The sequence below is a fragment of the Poecilia mexicana genome, unplaced genomic scaffold (assembly GCF_051168715.1).
Source record: "Poecilia mexicana isolate PSO_F unplaced genomic scaffold, ASM5116871v1 scaffold_16, whole genome shotgun sequence".
Classification (NCBI taxonomy): domain Eukaryota; kingdom Metazoa; phylum Chordata; class Actinopteri; order Cyprinodontiformes; family Poeciliidae; genus Poecilia; species Poecilia mexicana.
In genome coordinates this window covers 28,623,283-28,642,482 of record NW_028263385.1, presented here as the reverse complement: position 1 = coordinate 28,642,482, position 19,200 = coordinate 28,623,283, and the positions used below count along the sequence as shown (strand labels likewise).

Here is a 19,200-nt window from a genome sequence, read left to right as displayed (position 1 = left end):
AGAAGCAAGAGGCTGTGATGGCTCTGCGTCATTACCTTTAATCAACCATAGATACCCCGACACACAAACAGCGCGCGCACACAGGCAGCCTGACACTACACAAATAGCTGACATTCATCATCATCCAGCCGAGCTTTTTAATTACCGCAATGAATCCCCTGCATGGCTAAAGTCACCTGCTAAATAAACAGGTTTGGCTTTTTCCTCTTCAGGAAAAATGGCAAGGGGCCGTCTGGTGTTGTGGTTTCCCATGTTATCTTGCAAATATTTCACACAGTCTGAATCTGTTTTGTTTTTTTCACCTACATTTCTCAATGCAACAACAATACATTTCAATGTATTTTAGTGAGATGTTATGTCATTATTGTGAAGCATAAAGAAAAAAATATGTTTTTTAATGTATTTATTTAACTAAAAATCAGAAAAGTGATGTGCACAGTATTCAGCCTCCAAGGGTAAGTGCACTATAAAATCACATTTTATTTCAGTTGAGGTATGTGTCTGTTGATGTAGCACATCTATTGACTAAAACTTTGTGCCCACTTGCAAAGGATTCATGCTCAATCATGAAACATGTCTGTGAACTGCAAACAGGATTTTTTACTTTATTTTTTTTGCAATAGTTTACTTGATCTGATCTTTCTGGGTTCAAAAATTATTTACATATTACCTGATTCGCATCAATAAAAACAACATTTTTAGTGTCTTACCATATGACTGTACATGACTGTGAGAAAAAAGAGATGTATTTGCATAAGTTGCTTAATGTGAACCCAGCTGTCCTGCTCACAATCAGCAGGTTATTATATTTGTTGAGGGCTTGATTGCTTGTAAAGCTCTCAGAAGAGCAAAACCGCCAGACAGTAAACACGCTCTGTTTAAGACTAATCTAACCTATTTTGTTGTATGATGACACTGTATTTGCATATTTTATTTGTTCATTTCATCAACCTTTATTTTTTATTTGGATTAAAAACTCTTTTGAAAAGAAGAGAACAAAAACAACGGTGATTAATCCTTTTGCCTTTGATGCTGGTGTGTGCCGGACACTGTAGTGAGGCAAATTCAAGAGTGGATTTGTGGGATACAATGACTCCTGCAGGCCAGTAAAGGTACTGCTGCTGGGTAGTGTAGTCTTGCCCGGAAAATGGAATAAAATAAATGTTTTTATTGTATGATAATTTATATCAGTACATACTACTACTACAACTACTATTACTACTACTACTTCTACTACTGCTACTACTACTACTAATAATAATAATAGTAGTAGTAGTAGTAGTAGTAGTAGTAGTATTTGCAGCAGTATTATTATTATTATTATTATTATTATTATTATTATTATTATTATTATTATTATTATTATTATTATTATTATTATTATTATTATTATTACGCTGGTGTTATGAGTTAATGTAACTGGTTTAGCATAAAGATTGTCCCTCGCCGGCCCCCGTAGTTTCTACAGGAAGTCATTGGGTTTCATTCATTTTGATGTTGCATGGACTTTTTGCGAGGTTCTTTTCAAAATGCGTCGGAAACCAGAACATCAGGCAGGAAGCAGTGACCCCGTCAACGCTAATAAAAAGGTAGCCCATTGTTAGCGGTCATGTAGCGCATGACTGAACGCATGACAGTCCAGTCAGTTTTCATTGGCTCGTTGCTTTCAGGAGCCAAATTAACACATTCAAACATTGTTATAATATATCTATCCCGCGAAGTTTCTTGATATTTTCTTGTTTATTCTTTTTAAAGGCAAGCTGCAGTGATATTCAATGTGAATGTTTATTTTCATTTGTAGAGAGGGAGAGAGACAGAGAGGAGAACAAATATCATGGTAAACATAACGACGTAGTTGTGCGACACAGGCGGATGGAAAAGTGTGAATAAATCTTTTAACTGACAAAACATTCGTTTTCGAGAATCACCAGAGAATAGCCTGTTTTTACAAAATTTAATTTCCACGGAAAGGATCTGATGATCCTAACTACAGCTTAGGATAATTACATGATGACTTGTGCATTTAGTATACTGGTCTGCTAAATGCAGACCAGTATACTGCATTTATACAGTATACTGTATAAATGCAGTATACTGCATTTATACAGTATATAAATGCAGTATACTGCATTTATATACTGCAGTATATAAATGCAGTATATACTGCATTTATATACTGTATAAATGCAGGTACAACCTGGGTACAACCCAGTACTTTACTGGGTTGTACAGTAAAGTACAACCCATACTTTACTGGGTTGTAAAGTATGGCTTTACAACCCAGCCATACTTGTCCTCATTCCATTTAAATCACACTTCAATGTTTTAACAAAGACAACTTAAAGGCTACTACAGGTCATTTGTTGTCATTTTACAGAACTGCCATTTTGTTCCCATTATTTTAAATAAAGTAAAACAATGATGGATCCATTTTCTTCTATGTAGTGTTGATATTTGTGGAAATTAGAGATAACGTACAGCTTTTTTTTCCATTCTTAAGAAAAATTGTTCTAAAAGTCTATTCTGTTCCCACGATGAGGTTCAATATTTTCCTCTGTTTATTTTTTTGTTTTTTATTTAATCACTGTTTAGTGGTCTCCATTTATACTTCTAACTAGTCCCATAAAACATGTTACAAAAAGTTTTCAACAAACAAATTGTGCAGTTGGTCACTAAAAATAAAAATTATACATTTACAGCTTTTTTGAATAATTTATCAGACATTGTGGCTGTGACATTAGGGTGAGTTTGACATGCTGGTCTTTAAAAGTAAGTAATATTTTTAAGCACTGTGAAGATGCCCCAACTGGCTACTTTTAACATTAGAATGCTAAAATAAAAATATGTTTTTAAGTTTTTTGTTTGTACTATTCGCCTATTAGGTTAACAAGAAGGCAAGAGGATTCTTTTCTTTTGGAGAAATCACTCCAAAGGAGCTTTTCCCTTTTGAGTGATTCAAAAGAATGCTTTTTGGAATCAGGACCACTGTAGATTGAGAAAAGTGAAATGTTCTTCTCCAGATTCTTAAAATCACATTTTGTGATTTCTGAAACACTGTCTTCTCCAAATCTTGTCGTCTCCCCTTTTTCCATCATTTTGTGGTCGGGAACAGAGAGCGGAGCGGCCAGCTGACGCCTCAGCCAGGCAGTCCTACAGCTCCATCCTCATCAACTTCGGAAAGTACTTACTGCTGATCGTGATCATTCCTCCGTTCCTCAACTATGCATCTCTGCAAAGAGAAGGACAGATGCTCTTGCCAAAAGGTATACCGATTCTGTTTCCGAATTCATATTAATAGTGCAGGAGATAATTGAATATTTCACACAGATACAAGAATCTAATTTGATACAGATGTTCCTAGGGGCTTGCATTTAATAAAAAAAAAGGGTCAGCCACTCAAAAATTAAAGATGGCGGCCGATTCTCAAAGTGTCCACCATGGCTCTCAAGGAAAATCAAATTTTTGCACTCAAATTACCAATCAGACGAATGGGTTTGGTGTCAAATCATATTCTACATATTCTGAACCATAGAAATTAGGTCTGTCATGATTACAAATTTTTCCGGACGACAAACTGTTCTACAAATTATTGTGATAAACGATAATATTGCCATTTTGAGATCATTTTCATAATAATACAAATACACCCACTGAAAGACGACTGGTGTGGGACTTGCAAAAAGTTTCATGTTTGGCTTCAGATGAATAGGATGACCAAGGTCAAAAACAAATAATGTGACATAAAGTTCATGGAAGTCAACAAAATATGTAACATTTTATTACCTTAAGTGGTTTAAAAGGTTTATAAATGGTGGCCATCTTGAAAAATTACCTTCATCCTGAAATTCAAGTTGCTAATGGTAAGCATAGACATTTTTAGCTAGTACCCACACTTACCGTAATATTCTGCACTGTAAAGCACGTTTTGGTTTTAAGCTCTACCAGTGTTTCTCCAGCTGTGCAGGTTTATTAAATTCTTGAGAAGGTGAAAAGAGTTCTTTAAAGCCTAATAAAGTTTGATTTATTTTGCTTTGTACTTCCAGACGGGCAGATGGTTGATGTCGGTTTGGGTCAAAAGTTGCATCTTTTGTGCAAAGGACGAGGAAAACCAGCCGGTAATAAATTGTCTCGTATATCATTCTCTGTGTTGATTGATTGCTTAGTTTAACCGAACGCTAACTAGTCTTGTGTCTATTAGTTATACTGGATGCACCAACAGGAATGTCCTCAGACGTCTGGATCCATGTGCAGGAGAAACTTTCCTCCCTGACAAAGGTGACAAATCGTCATGTTTACGATGTGTGAAAATAAAAAAACTAAAACAAGTAAATTACACACAACACTCAGGAAAGAAAGGATTCACAGAGTAGAAGCTAGCACTGAGCCAAATAGTGATCTCTTTGCTCTTGTGGCCATGTTGTTTGCTGCTGTCAGGGTCATGCAGAGACGGTCCTCGCAGTCGCTCTGTCAGTTCCTTTTTGCTCGGCAACACTCAGCTCGGCAGCGCTCAGGCTGACAGCCTGCCCCATGTTGTTTGTCTGAAACTGTGACCCAAATTAGGTCACTGGCTTGTTGGGAGGAGTGTAGTTACACAGAAACAACTAAAGTAGAACAGCAGTGAGATGCAGAGCAGCACTGGCCACTGTGTCAAGATCATTACAGAGCATCTTGGTTGTTAAGGAAGATTTCTGTTGGGAGCGTCTTGTATATTAAAACCAAGCAAAACTTTCAGGGCTGGTCCTGTTTGTTTGTTCCATTAGGTTTGTACATATGACAGGATGGGACTGGGGTTCAGCAAGCGGCTCATGCAGAACGAAACGACCGGGACGGAGAAAGTCTGGGGGGCGTCCACAACCGGACGGTGAGTATGTTACGTCCAGTTGGCAATGGTTCCCTAGGTGAAGTCGAAATGTTCTCAGGAACATTTACAGTTTGATTTCCTCTAATTTGGACCGTTTGGGTCAGGTGGGACATAAATAGTTGTTCCTGTGGAAATATAAATATTTCAGATAATAAAACTAATTTTAATGTCAAAATGTCTCCCCCAACGACCACTGGGCAAGAGATGGAAAAAGTCACAAATGAGAGGAAAAAAAAAACCATGCATGAGTGGTGAATTTTCCCAGGAGTGGCCAGCCTACTAATATTACTCCATAAAGGCATTGACAACTCATCTAGAAGGTCACAAAACAACAACTGAAGAACTGTAGGCAACACTGGCATCACTTAAGGTCAGTGTTCATGATCAACCAACACAGTTGGCATCAGTGGGAGAGGTCCAAAGCTAAAACCACTGGTGACCGAAAAAGAATTCATCTTGCGAAAGCATCGTGATGATCCCCAAGACTTTAGGAAAAATATTCTGTTAACTGACGAGGCCAAAGTGGACAGGTTGCAGTAATTTATGGGATCACGAATGCTTAAACAGTACAAGCAAAGACCCTGTCTGAATGACTCAGGAAAAAATGAAGGTTTTCTAATGTCCTTGTCAAAGTCTGGTTTTAAGATTTGATTGAAATGAAACTGAAATGCTGCAGCTTGGCCTTAAACAAGTCTTTGTGTTTGAAAACTCTTCCATGTGGCTGAATTAATGTAATTTAGCAAAGAAGAATTGACCAGAAATCCCCCAGAGTGACTCCAAACGAATCAACTTTAATTAAAACAATGTTTTGAGAACGTTATGTAGTGTTAAATTTCCCTGGTTTGCAGTTGATAAAGTATAAAATATGTAATAATTTTAGCATTATTTTTAGAAACTTTTGGTTCAGTTTTTGTGCAAAACTGACAATTTGGAGGCTCGATGACTCCATGTTGCTCCTAGTTTAAAGTTGGACATCTTTTCATATCAGCTTCCTTTCCAGGAGGTCAAGTTGAGGTCTGAAAGATCAGAAAAAAAACTTTCTGAGGGAACTGCGAAATTCTTCTAGAGCAGAATAAACCTCAGTCGTAATGCGGGAGACCTTCAGGAAGACACAACCGGTTCCAGAGAGTTAATGTGTGGAGCAGCAGCTCACGTCGAGATGACAGAGGAAACTCTGACGCTTTGTTCCTCTGAGGCTCAAAGCATGGCATGCCGCCGTTTTCAGTTTATGATCAAATATTAAACACAGAGGGATTCTGCAGCAATATTTGTCTTTTAGCTGCCAAAACCAAAGAACGTTTAGCGTTGCAGGCTGAAAGACTGTGATCAATCAGCACTCCAAACTGCTGCTTGTTAGAATCCTGTCAAGCAAAACAATCACATTAATAATTTAATTCCCAGTTCCTCTCTTCATCTCAGAGTGGTTCATTGTATTTACACTTGTTATGTGCTGGGAAGAATCAGTGTCGTACAACAGAGAAGAAGAAACACACAGATTCAGTTCTGTGCAACAGTATTCACATCCGCACACTTTCTCACATTGTAATCACAAAAACGACATGAAACAAACAGCATTAGCTTCTGGTCTGGGATCCCTTTTGCAAGCCCACAGGCAAAGCTACAAAATATGTAAAGAAATATTGACTTTTAGAAAGTTTTTTTTGCAGCAGTGTCTTACACAGCAGGGCCTGGGTATGCTAACTTGAGGACAAGCATGGCAAATAACATTTCAATAAATTATTTTAACTTATATTTTGTAATAATGCTTGAAAAGTAGATAAGAGTTTTTTAAATGCAATTTAAAATTTATGGTTTGAACATCTACTGGATTCAATTTGTTATTTTTAATTTTATTATTATTTTTAAATATTTTTCCTCATCTTCGCTCCAGCTTTCCGAGGCCCCACCCACCACCCTCAGGTGGCCCCGCCCACCACCCTCAGGTGGCCCCACCGCTTTAAAAACCACAAAACATTAAGTAATTCATTATCTGTAAAGCCAATGACAAAGTAGAACATTACAAGACGTTCAACATTCTTCCTTTTAATTTTTTATCTTTTTTCATGGAGTTTTCATAAAATTACTGTCATTTCTGCTAATATTGCGACTTTACCTGGTAATATTAACACTTTAAAACTTCAATTTTGTATTATTTAGACTTTATTGTTGTTCAACTATATTCTCGCTTTACTATGTCGGTGTTCTTGTAATATTGTGACTTTATTCATGTTAGGATTTAAACATATATAAATCCTAACATGGCCCTGATGTTCCCCTGTAGAGTCCAAATAAGCAGAAGCTGTAAAACACAGTTATCAAACCAGATGGTGGTCTTGGGTGTGCTGACATCACTCTGAACTATGGAAACCCAAGGAGAGCATTGATGGAAAAATTTATTACAATTTTTCCAAAAATTAAATCTTCAAAAACCAAAATTGTGTGTTGACTTCTTCAACCCTTTGACACATGTGAAACCTCTTCAAGCCCAGCTGGCTTATAATAGCAAATTAAGGCAATTTTAGTATTTTTCCTAGTAATGATGATGTCTTAAACCTACTTTGATGTAGGTTATTGGCTTGTCCATCTTTCATTCTGGTAACCTTGAGTCCGTATAAACCTTCCTGACCCAGTTTGCAGCTCGCCCTGATTTTCCCACATAGATTGATGAGCGCTTTGTGTTGCAGGATGGTGGATGATCTGCACCGACTGCTGCAGGCTGCGGGGATAGCCACCCCCTTCATGCTCGTTGGCTCAGAGCTCGGAGCGCTCAACAGCCGGTTCTACAGTCACATTCATGATGCGTAAGTCTTCCGGCATGGAATCAAATGTTTTCGCTGAAGAAGTCAGATAGTTTTCTAGCAAAAAGTGTATTCTGGGTTTTGTGGTTGGGAAGGTGGCAGCTCACTGCCACGGGGATGTTTCAGCGTGGGGAGAGGAAAGCCTCTGCATCAAACAAGGTTAATGAAGATGGATGGGGATTGTAGTTCTCTTTATGTAACCTCCAAACAAATTAATTGTATTAGATGCGTTTAGCTTTTCCCAGTAAACTGTAATCCTTCCATGTTATGAGAACAATCGGAAAGACTTTCAGTCGGTCTGCAACAATAGCTGATGATTTCTGGTCACTTTCTAAACTTTTGGCAGTGGCACCAGTGTTGGGTTTTGCAGCCTTTGGAGCTCCAGTTTTTGTGGAGCCAATTTCCATTGTTTTCAGATTATTTTTTTTAATGCACTGCAATTAAATGCATGCTAAGTCACTGCAAAAGGCCTTTATTGGCTTAAAAGATAATTCATCACCAAGTCCTTTTCTGTATTTTGCACTGACACAAAACACTAAAGAAAATGGTGAAGCATGTGTTAGAAAAAATTAGTGGAAAAAAAAGAAAAAGTACTATTTGCTGCCTAGTGTTACGTGTCTCCTACGCTACTCTAAAGCCTCTTCCAGATCAGATTTGTGGGCTTAATGAAAAGTATGTTTAATACCTGCTTGAAGGATGTTATTTTCAAAAGGTACTTTTAGTTTGACAAGCAAGCCTAATCTGAAGGTGTATCCAAAATTATTGTTGTAATACAATCACAGTTACATTTAACCTGTTGATTTGAAAACAACCTTCTATGGAGTTAGATTTACTGACCTGCAACAACAGAGTGGTTCATAAAAGACTAACCTGACAAAATAAGCCATATTCACTAACTTTCCATAACCACGAACCAACTAATTGTTTGAGAAGTTCCCTCTGCTCCTGTGTGTTCTTAATATAGATCTTCTGCCTTGCTTAAAACACTTTCAGGTTTGAACTCTATTGAGCCTTCCTGCAGTATGACCCTGTACAATCCCATATTGTCTCAACTCTTGTTTTGTTGACTTCTCTGCTTGAGATATTTCCTGCACCATGTCAGAACTTTGTGCATCCCCACCGGTTGAAGGCTGTCAGAGATATCACTGTCGTAACAATTTTCCTGTCAAGGATCCACTTTCAGAAAAAAAAACTGTCTATAAAATTGTGAAGCTGTCAGGCGTTGCTGGGTCAATTTGAAGCCACCGAATCTGGATGTTGTTGCACTTTCAGATTTAAGATACTTCTTCACAATTTTGTATGTAAAACACACCATGTCAATTCTCCTACCCAGAAACAACCAGAGTCAGGATCATGTCATCAGGCTCATGTACATGCTGCTCAATGTTCTAATTGTGAAGACACAACTTACCATTCCAGCAAAACTGTTTATCTGCCATCATCGGAGGCCATGCTAACTGGGTTTAGCATTCACAACAGGCTCCGGTGTGGGGAACTAGCTGTAGCGTAGCAGAGAGAAAGGGCAGGGTGTGTTTTACCATTGATAACAATGTAGATTAGTGGAATAATAAAATTTTACTTTAATTCACCTCAATGTTGTCAGTGTAGTTAAGGTAGAAATGTAGTTTTGCCTTTGGGAAAGCAAAATACTTACAGACAGTTACAGATTTTTCCTGCTTGCAGCCATCACCATCTATAATAACTGACAAATTTTGAATTACTTTGACTTACAACAACATTTAATTTTTCTTTGGGTTTAATATAGTATTTTTGAATTTGAATTGAGCAGCGTGTACATAAAAATGATTGACAGCGCTAAAACCCTCCTCCTGGGTCTGATTGGTTGTTTCTGAACAAGTGGTGTATTTCTGCATATGGCAGTACAACTCTTGGATAGATATACTAAACCATAAGTACAAAAACTGATTGTTTCAGTCAAGATTTTGATAAATTTTGTGTTTCCCCAAATTTCAAGTCTTCGTTTGTGGACATCCTTTAATAATTTATATTTTAGGATTATTATATCCATTGATTCCCTATTAAAAAATAGCAACTGTGCAAATTCCCAAAATCTTGAAACTCTGCTTCTGATGTTGAAAATGTCTAATATTTGTCACTGAAGATACTCTCAAATCCAGTGTATGTCTAAAAATATATATATATTCTTCTAAAAAAACATCTGCTTGCTTTACTGACCTGGTCAGATTTAGATTTTGAGCTAAAGATGTTCCAACACCACTTCCTATCATCTGGCATAATTCAGTCAACTCACCGACAACTCGGTGATTAACACATCAACTTCTCCACACCAGGATGAAAGATTTAGAGCTTTATTTGGCACAATGTGTCTGTCATTCAGAGAGAGAGAGAGAGAGAGAGAGAGAAAGAAAGAGAACGCTATGGGGGTTTGTTGATGAAAACCTTTCCAAATGGAAATATTACCTCAGAGTACATGGCTGCCATAAAATGACAAATCTGCAGCATGGCAGCGGGGACGGCGCCATCTATTTCACACTCATTACAGCGTAAAGTGGTGGAGCCTAGTTAAAGTCTTACCTCATCCGAGTCTACTTGTGTGTGTGTGTGTGTGTGTGTGTGTGTGTGTGTGTGTGTGTGTGTGTGTGTGTGTGTGTGTGTGTGTGTCATTATTGTCCTCAGGCAGGTGTCAGACCTGGTGCTGATAGATCCCATCCCAGAGGACATCTTTGAAGAGGACCAATGGAAGGAGTACTGGTGAGTTCATCGGAGACTCTTCGTCTGCGAGAGGAGAAAGAGGTCGAGGGGTGAAGGAGCTTGGAAGTAGATATTAGGAAGAAGAGAAGGAACTGAGATGAAGAAGACACAAAGTCCAGGGGGCTACGGTAAAAAAGCAAAAGGTTTAAAATTAAAGGCAACACACAAAAGTGATGCTATGTTTCAAATCGCTGGGTGGGGCTCATTAACGTGATTAATTGGAGGCCAAGGAAGCACATTAGCCGGCTGTAGTCTGCTGGCCTGAAACAGACGAGTAGAAGGATCGGGAGAGGACAAAGTGTTGTTGGGACCGGGTTACGGAAAGTGTAATAACACTGCTTTAATCTGCGTAGCACGATTCATGTCAAGTGGTAGTCATTGTCGCAGCACATATTCCATTATTCTGTAATTATCATACATGAAATCGCAGAGGAGGAACTGTTGACTGAAATGCCAGCTACGCAACACTTGGTGCCTTTCTGATCGGGAACAAGCACAGCCTGTCCTGTGTGGCTGTTAAGCGATACAACGCCACTCCAGATTTTTGCTCCGAGTGTATAATTTAACAAACGGTCGAGAGCTTTTAGATTTCACTGACAGCCTAGCATCAACGGGGCGCCTGATAAACACGTTTAAGAAAACGCATTGTTGAGGATTTTCTCTGTTGTCAGATGTTCAGCCTGAAAACCCCTCGGCAGATGGTTATCTCGCACAGGCAGGTTCCTTCATTTGAAAATGTTGAAGTGTCTTATCAGGTCTGCGTTGAAGTGCTTGCACATTCTTCACGCTGTTAGCTCACGGCAAATGGGAAAGGGTTTGTAAAGTAGCGTTATGTGTTTGACAATTTCTCTTGGTGATGTGCAGCCCATTAAAATGACTCCTAAATGATTATTTACTGAGTTCTCTACATTCAATTTAAATATAGCCTGATGGCTTGGCTCATCCACAAAACAGGACTGGTCCCAACTGAAACAAACCATCAGGACTGACCTTCCCTTCATCCAGGACTTATATAAATCCAGGGAATATGGACAGCTAACATCTCAGCAGACCCCACAGATCCTGGACACAAACTCTTTAGACTTTGTGTGAAATTCCTTGTTTGCGCACATAATAATGATTAAGAAATTTGATTCTAAAAGTAGGTAAACATGCATCTTTTTACTGGAGAGATTATTGACCAGGATATTTGACGAATTGTAGAAAAGTCGAGCATTTGCTACGAAAAAAAGAAAACTCTGAAATTTTGAGATTATTCTCAGAGATATTCTAGAAAAAAACTTGGAAATGTCCTACTTTCAAAAGTCAAATTTTCAACTTTTGGAACTCAGAATTTTCCATGTTTTTTCTAGACAGTTTCTGAGAATAATCAGACTTTTTTTTTTCTAGCAAACTTTGAGTATTCAAAGTCAGAAATTTTCAAGTTAATGTCTGAGATGTTAAAGTTTCAGAGTTTTCCTCCGGCAAATGATCAACTTTTTCAACTTTCCTTGTTTTATTTTTCTAGAACATTTCTGAGGTTTATGGCGAAAATGTACTTCTTTCTTTTTTTCAATCTACCATGGCTCTTAAACACCCTTGTCTTTTTTATCTCCTTTATTTAGCCAGCCACTCAACAACTTGGTCACACAAAAGTAAAACAAATGAAAAAAATATTCAAATTTACAGATATAACTGTGACTTATGAGAAAAAAAAAAGTCAGTGTCACTCTAAAAAGGCTAGCCCCTCACTCAGTGGCGCAACTACACATTATTCAGGTGGATGCGAAAACATAAATCGGCGCGCCCCCCCCCCAGGGAAGGAACGTCAGGGTGAAGGAGCGACGTGCGTCGCCCCCTCCAGACGGGGTTTTGGCGCCCCCTCTGGTGCTGCACCCCTATGCGTTGCATACGCTGCATACCCACTTTTTGCGCCTCTGCTACTACAAAACATGAGACAGTATTGTGTCACATTTGTCATCACACTACTGTGATGCTGCGCTAGGTGTGAGAGTCTAACTGGTGAACACACAGGTCTTTGATAAAAAACTTCATCTTAATCGCTATGAATGTTGGAGAAGGCAAAAACTGACCTGTTTTGAAGTTACATCGGTGGTAAAACTTTAGTTAGTTAATGGTTTATAAATTGTTACAGTGGGCCAGAAGCTTCTTGCCTCATGTAACAGGGTTTCCACGCGGTAGTAAAAGGTAGTAAGTTAAATTAGCTCAAATTAAGGCCAGTAAAAGGTAGTAAAAGGTAACTAATAGAATTTGACTTGGTAGTTAATTTTTCAATAAACATTTCATGACCGCTTCAATATATTTAGAATTTTACATTGATGCTGACTTTTTGTTTTAAGTTGCTTTAACTGTAAGATCTGTATTAAAAATTATATCTACTCCCAGGACCTGAGCTGATGTTAACAGACTCGATTGTTTTCGCTGTCTGATCTGCTGTGCGCATGCGTAGTGTTGGAAGCGCCTAACGTTTGAGACTAGTGAGTCACCATGAGAAAATATAAGTTTTCACGACTTTGCCTGGATGACCAGGTGACAGACAATCACTTTGTAAAATATGAAGAAAAAACTATAAATATGACCTCGTGACTGCGACCAAACCGAGCGGAGCATCTACCGTTCATTCGCAGCAGATTCCTGCGCCGGGGAGCAGATGAAAAGTAGGAACTTTTTTACACTGAATATGGGAATAGAAAGGTGGTTAAACCCTTCTGGGTTAAAGCGGTGGACTTGCTGAGTAACTGGTTGGATGTAGCGGTTCCACTGACACTTGCCCTATGCCTGTTGGGAGATGAAACCCAAATGACAGAAATGGGTAAGGCAGTAAAGTGCCCTACCCGTTGGCCCAAAGCCAATGGTTCCCTGGCCCCTCCTGTTCCGGCGAAGCTGCGCAGATCACTGCGCAGACTTGTGGGAATAATGCATTTAGTGCCCACAGGTTCTATTTTTTTCATAGGGCATGCTCACTGCGTGCTATTATTAGCCCTAGCAACAGTTGCCATGCTGCTGACAATGATGTCATCAGCATGACTTCAAATGATGTCTGTGTCATGAGGCCCTTCTAAGGATGACTTTGTGATGTCATAGAGTCCATGACATAACCAACTGATCAGTTAATTCTCTGATCAGTCGACACAAATCAGTTAACAAGTCAGTCAACACACAATTCATTTGGAAGTTTTAGTTCAGCTCAGAAAAGATGACTGACGAAAGCCCGCAGAGAGAAATGGATGTGAGGCCTCAGGTCTCATTTTGGACAAAAGTAAAAAAAACATTGTCCAACAGAGTTCATCCTGGACAAAGAAGTCCAGATTACAAGAAGAAAAAATTTCTCAGTGAACTTCTGTGGGCAGTGATCGAAAAGGCGGCAGATGATCCAACTCTGCATCTGGTACGACAGACATTTGAGGAACAGCACAGCAAGATTTTGACTCTGCTTTTGAGAAAAACTGGAGAAATAAACGTGGACGTACTCTCGGAGGTATCGGAAGAGCTAAGTGAACGGATTTTCCAGAGTACTGCGAGAGATGCATTCCACTTTGCCTCTGGACTGCATTTAATTGCACTGCTGGATTACCCAGAAGGACATGACGTAATTGTGGAAAAATTCAAGCGTCACCTGGAGCATCCTGTTCCTCCAAAGAAAAGGTTTAAGTCTACGAAAAGTAAGATCAGAAAGACGTTTTTTCCTAATGAGGACTTGTACTCGGATGACAACTGCCTGAGTGACGAGTTTACTAAGGCAGGGATGGATCCTGAAGAGTTTTTGAAGGAAGCGAACAAGATGGGTTTCAGACGTGGAACCGAAGATGAAAGGAGAGTCATGGTGGAAACGATTCTTTGGAGATTGATTTATAAGTCCAGTTTCAGATCTAGTTATGGAGGTTACCAAATGAAGCACACCGAACCGGTACATAAAAAGCTTGCTCCGAAAATCTGGGAGGAAGTAAAAGACATTGATTTCGTCTTTTTTGAGGATATGGAACGAAAACTCTGCCGAGACATCTTACAACTTCTCTGGGGCAATGAAGATGTGGTTCGAGAGTTGTTGTTCAAGATGATAAAAAGTGACAACCCGGTAGTTATGTACAAGGTGCTGGAGAGCTTCAGAAGGAACCTGGCACGGCCGCGAAAAGTCATTCTCCAAGATAGCTTCCTTCAGAAGACATGGAAAATCATCAAGAAGGCTGCCTGTTGTGGAGACGCTTCGGACACAGAGGAGATGCAAGAACCCTTTGGGCATCTCAAGTTGGTTCACTCAGTGGTCAGATTTGTCTCCGAGTCAGGACCTGCCTCCGAGACAGGACCTGCCTCCGAGTCAGGACCTGCTTTCGAGCCAGGACCTGCTTTCAAGCCAGGACCTGCCAACGAGACAGGACCTGCCTCCGAGTCAGGACCTGCTTCCGAGTCAGGACCTGCCTCCGAGTCAGGACCTGCCTCCGAGTCAGGACCTGCCTCCGAGACAGGACTTGCCTCCGAGTCAGGACCTGATTCCGAGTCAGGACCTGATTCCGAGTCAGGACCTGCCAACGAGACAGGACCTGCCAACGAGACAGGACCCGCCTCCGAGACAGTACCTGCTTCTGAGTCAGGACCTGCCTCCGAGTCAGGACCTGCTTCCGAGACAAGACCTGGCTCCGAGTCAGGACCTGCTTCCGAGTCAGGACCTGCTTCCGAGTCAGGACCTGCCTCTGAGTCAGGACCTGCCAACGAGACAGGACCTGCCTCCGAGACAGTACCTGCTTCTGAGTCAGGACCTGTTTCCGAGTCAGGACCTGCCTCCGAGTCAGGACCTGCTTCCGAGACAAGACCTGGCTCTGAGTCAGGACCTGCTTCCGAGTCAGGACCTGCCTCCGAGTCAGGACCTGCTTCCGATTCAGGACCTGCCCATGAGACAGAACCTGCCTCCTCGTCAGGACCTGCCTCAGAGACGGGACCTGTCTCCGAGTCAGGACCTGCTTCTGAGTCGGGACCTGCTTCCGAGTCAGGACCTGCTTCTGAGTCGGGACCTGCTTCCGAGTCAGGACCTGCTTCCGAGTCAGGACCTGCTTCCGAGTCAGGACCTGCTTCCGAGACAGGACCTGCCTCTGAGTCAGGACCTGCTTCCGAGACAGGACCTGCCTCTGAGAGAGGACCTGCTTCCGAGTCAGGACCTGCCTCCGAGTCAGGACCTGCTTCCGATTCAGGACCTGCCTCCGAGTCAGGACCTGCCAACGAGTCAGGACCTGCCTCAGAGTCAGGACCTGTTTCCGAGTCAGGACCTGCCTCAGATTCAGGACCTGCCTCTGAGTCAGGACCTGCCTCCGAGTCAGGACCTGCTTCCGATTCAGGACCTGCCTCCGAGTCAGGACCTGCCAACGAGTCAGGACCTGCCTCAGAGTCAGGACCTTCCTCCGAGTCCGGACCTGCCTCAGAGTCAGGACCTGCCGCCGAGTCAGAACCTGCCTCTGAATCAGGACCTGCCTCCGAATCAGGACCTGCCTCCCGGTCAGGACCTGTCTCCGGGTCAGGACCTGCCTCTGGGTCAGGACCTGCCTCCGGGTCAGGACCTACCTCTGAGTAAGGACCTGCCTACGAGTCAGGATCTGCCTCCGGGTCAGGACCTGCCTCCGCGCTAGGACCTGCCTACGAGACAGGACCTGCCTCCGAGTCAGGACCTACCTCAGAGTCAGAACCTGCCTCCGGGTCAGGACAGACCTGTGAGACAGGACCTGCTTCTGAGTCAGGAACAGCCTCCATATCAGGACAGACCTCCGATACAGGACCAGCCTCCGAGTCCTCATGCCTAACGGTGTTTCCAGGATTTTTTGTCACCAACGAAGAGACTCATTGTCAGAAGTGTCAAGACTGGATGCGTTTCTTCAGGAGAACATCACAACTCACGGGAGTGGATCATTATGGCCTTTAGAGTGCTTCCAAGTTTTGGGTCTGAGAATACCTGAAACGTTTAGTCATCCGCTGTTACAGTCAGAGCAAGGTGGGTAGAGCCTACTGAAGAGTCAGGATGGGGGGCTCAGGGAACGGTGGCGGACTGGGGGGGCTAGAGTATAGTTAGAAGGGGTTCGACGAAGAAGGAGAGAAGGTGGTGGGGGCGGACTCTGGGGGACGTAGAAGGAGGGGGCGAAGGAGAGATGTTGAGGGTTGACTAGTGTACCATTAGAAGTGCGAGGGGGCGAATAGGGTGCGGGGGGGGTCTAATGTACCGTTGAGTGCTGGGGGGACGGACGGACGGCAGCGTCAGGACCTACCTCAGAGTAAGGACCTGCCTACTGGACAGGACCTGCCTCCAAAACAGGACCTGCCTCCGAGACAGGACCTGCCTCCGAGACAGGACCTGCCTCCGAGACAGGACCTGCCTCTGAGACAGGACCTGCCTCCTGGTTAGGACCTGCCTCCAAGACAGGACTTGCCTCCGAGACAGGCCCTGCCTCCTGGTTAGGACCTGCCTCCTGGTTAGGACCTGCCTCCAAGACAGGACCTGCCTCCAAGACAGGACCTGCCTCCGGGTCAGGACCTACCTCTGGGTCAGGACCTGCCTCAGAGTTAGGTCCTGCCTCCGAGTCAGGATCTGCCTCTGAGATAGGACCTGCCTCTGGGTCAGGACCTGTGTCCGAGTTAGGTCCTGCCTCCAAGTTAGGTCCTGCCTCCGAGTTAGGACCTGTCTCCGGGTCAGGACCAGCCTCAGAGTCCTCATGCCTCACGGTGTTTCCAGGATTTTTTGTCACCAACGAAGAGACTCATTGTCAGAAGTGTCAAGACTGGATGCGTTTCTTCAGGAGAACTTCACAACTCATGGGAGTGGATCATTATGGCCTTTAGAGTGCTTCCAAGTTTTGGGTCTGAGAATACCTGAAACGTTTAGTCATCCGCTGTTACAGTCAGAGCGAGGTGGGTAGAGCCTACCGAAGAGCGAGAATAGGGGGACGAGGGAACGGTGGTGGACTGGAGGGGCTAGAGTATAGTTAGAAGGGGTTTGAAGAAGGAGAGAAGGTGGGGATGCGGACTGTGGGGGGCGGATGTATCGTTAGAGGGGGTGGGGGGGTCGGGGGAAGCGAAGATGGAAGGGCGACGGAGAGACGTTGAGGGTTGACTAGCGTGCCATTGGAAGTGCGAAGGGGCGAAGAGGGTGGGGGGGTCTTGCGTACCATTGAGTTCTGGGGGGACGGAAGTTAAATTGGGGTGGAAATACGAACAAACAAACCTAATGTGTGTGTGGGAGGGGAGGGATATATATATATCCCTCCCCTCCCCTCCCATATATATATATATATATATATATATATATATATATATATATATATATATATATATATATATATATATATATATATACATACACACACACACAGTAGGAACTACTGGGTTTAAAAATAACCCAATTCGTATCCCAGCGCTGGGTCAAATATGAACCGACCAACTCTGGGTTGTTTTAACTCAACTGGGTTGGGTTGATGATTTGACCCAGCACATTGGGTTATGGCAACTAACCAAAGGTTGGGTTAAATTGACTTGTTTAATTTGGTTAAATTGACCCAAAATTGGGTTGAAACTCATAGCTCAACACAAGGATTATTATACCACTATAGTTGGGTAAAAAACAAAAAATTTATTCATATTAAATTTCACTAAATAAAAACAAGACTAAAAACAATCTAAATTTAAAGCTTCTTTTATTTCCATGTGATACATATATAGAGCCAGCAGATTTCATTTACAAAAGTTACAAAACATAAGTTAGTTGTTTCAAAAGCATATAGTGTAGCATCCCGGTTGAAAGGATGATCTCTCAAACTGATGGTTCACGTTTGTTTATTAAACAGCCTTTGTACATGAACATACAGTAAGAGCTACAAACATACAAATAAAATACCATTAGTAACTCTTTGTGGTTCTAACCTTTTACCTTAACCTATAAACCTTACTTTACGTAATAACATTAAACTTACAATACATGTATTTAATTAATATTGCTATATTACAAATTAACCAAAACATATTCCAACTGTTCGACAGTTAATCAATTAACACTATTTCATGTCAAAACATAAACATTATGCTCAATTTATACAATACTCTCATCAAAACACTCACCTTGTTCCCTCATCAACCAAGCGCTAACTAATTAATTGTTTAGACCTTAGTTGGACTATTCCTTAGTTATCTCCCTTTAACTGTGACTCGAACGCTCTCTTACTCTCTGCATTATGTCCAAAACAGTTAATTGTAAGTTATTGTCAGAAGTTTGTGTAGATCACCTTGTCCCTTTAAAAATCCTTTCAAATTAAAAGCATCAGTTGAAAGGTAACAAATAATTTTTGGTTAAATGAGGAAACAACATAAAAACCAAAAAATAAATATATATATGTATTAAAATGTTGTTACTGCAACATTTTAGTGTTAAAATGTTGCAGTAACTAAAAAGCATGAAAACATGTTAGCTATTCTTCTGAGCTTCAATGCCATGAGGGAGCAGACTCATGTTCTTGGCCATACAGAAGGTCTTCGTTGAGAACAAGGACTTTGGGTTTCGGTCAATTCTCCTGAAGATCCTAGATGTAAAATTACAAAATTTAACAGAAAAGAGAAAATCACAAATAAGAATGACTGAATTCAATCTTATAGCTGTCTCCACTGCAAATAACTTGTAATTAGCCAGAAATTTCAAATGTTCAGAGTAATTTTATGTTCCTAAAAAATAAATATAGCACTTAATAAAATAAAATGACACATATAATTTAATTTATAAGCAAAACTTAACTTAAACACTAACTTAGTGCTGAATAACTTTCAGCACCAACTTTAAATAAATGT

The 19,200-nt window shown here is 41.3% G+C and overlaps 1 protein-coding gene across 1 annotated transcript in view; it reads left to right on the top strand.

The window, feature by feature from the left end:
• The first annotated feature begins 1,463 nt into the window (after positions 1-1,463).
• LOC106931384 (uncharacterized) overlaps positions 1,464-19,200 on the top strand; it is a 32,658-nt gene continuing 14,921 nt past the window's right edge. Inside the window, exons 1-7 of the mRNA XM_015009483.2 lie at positions 1,464-1,589; positions 3,113-3,263; positions 4,044-4,115; positions 4,199-4,275; positions 4,761-4,861; positions 7,546-7,662; positions 10,318-10,392. Coding sequence (XP_014864969.2) covers positions 1,530-1,589; positions 3,113-3,263; positions 4,044-4,115; positions 4,199-4,275; positions 4,761-4,861; positions 7,546-7,662; positions 10,318-10,392 — 653 coding nt within the window. The 5' untranslated portion in view covers positions 1,464-1,529. The remainder of the gene's footprint in view (positions 1,590-3,112; positions 3,264-4,043; positions 4,116-4,198; positions 4,276-4,760; positions 4,862-7,545; positions 7,663-10,317; positions 10,393-19,200) is intronic.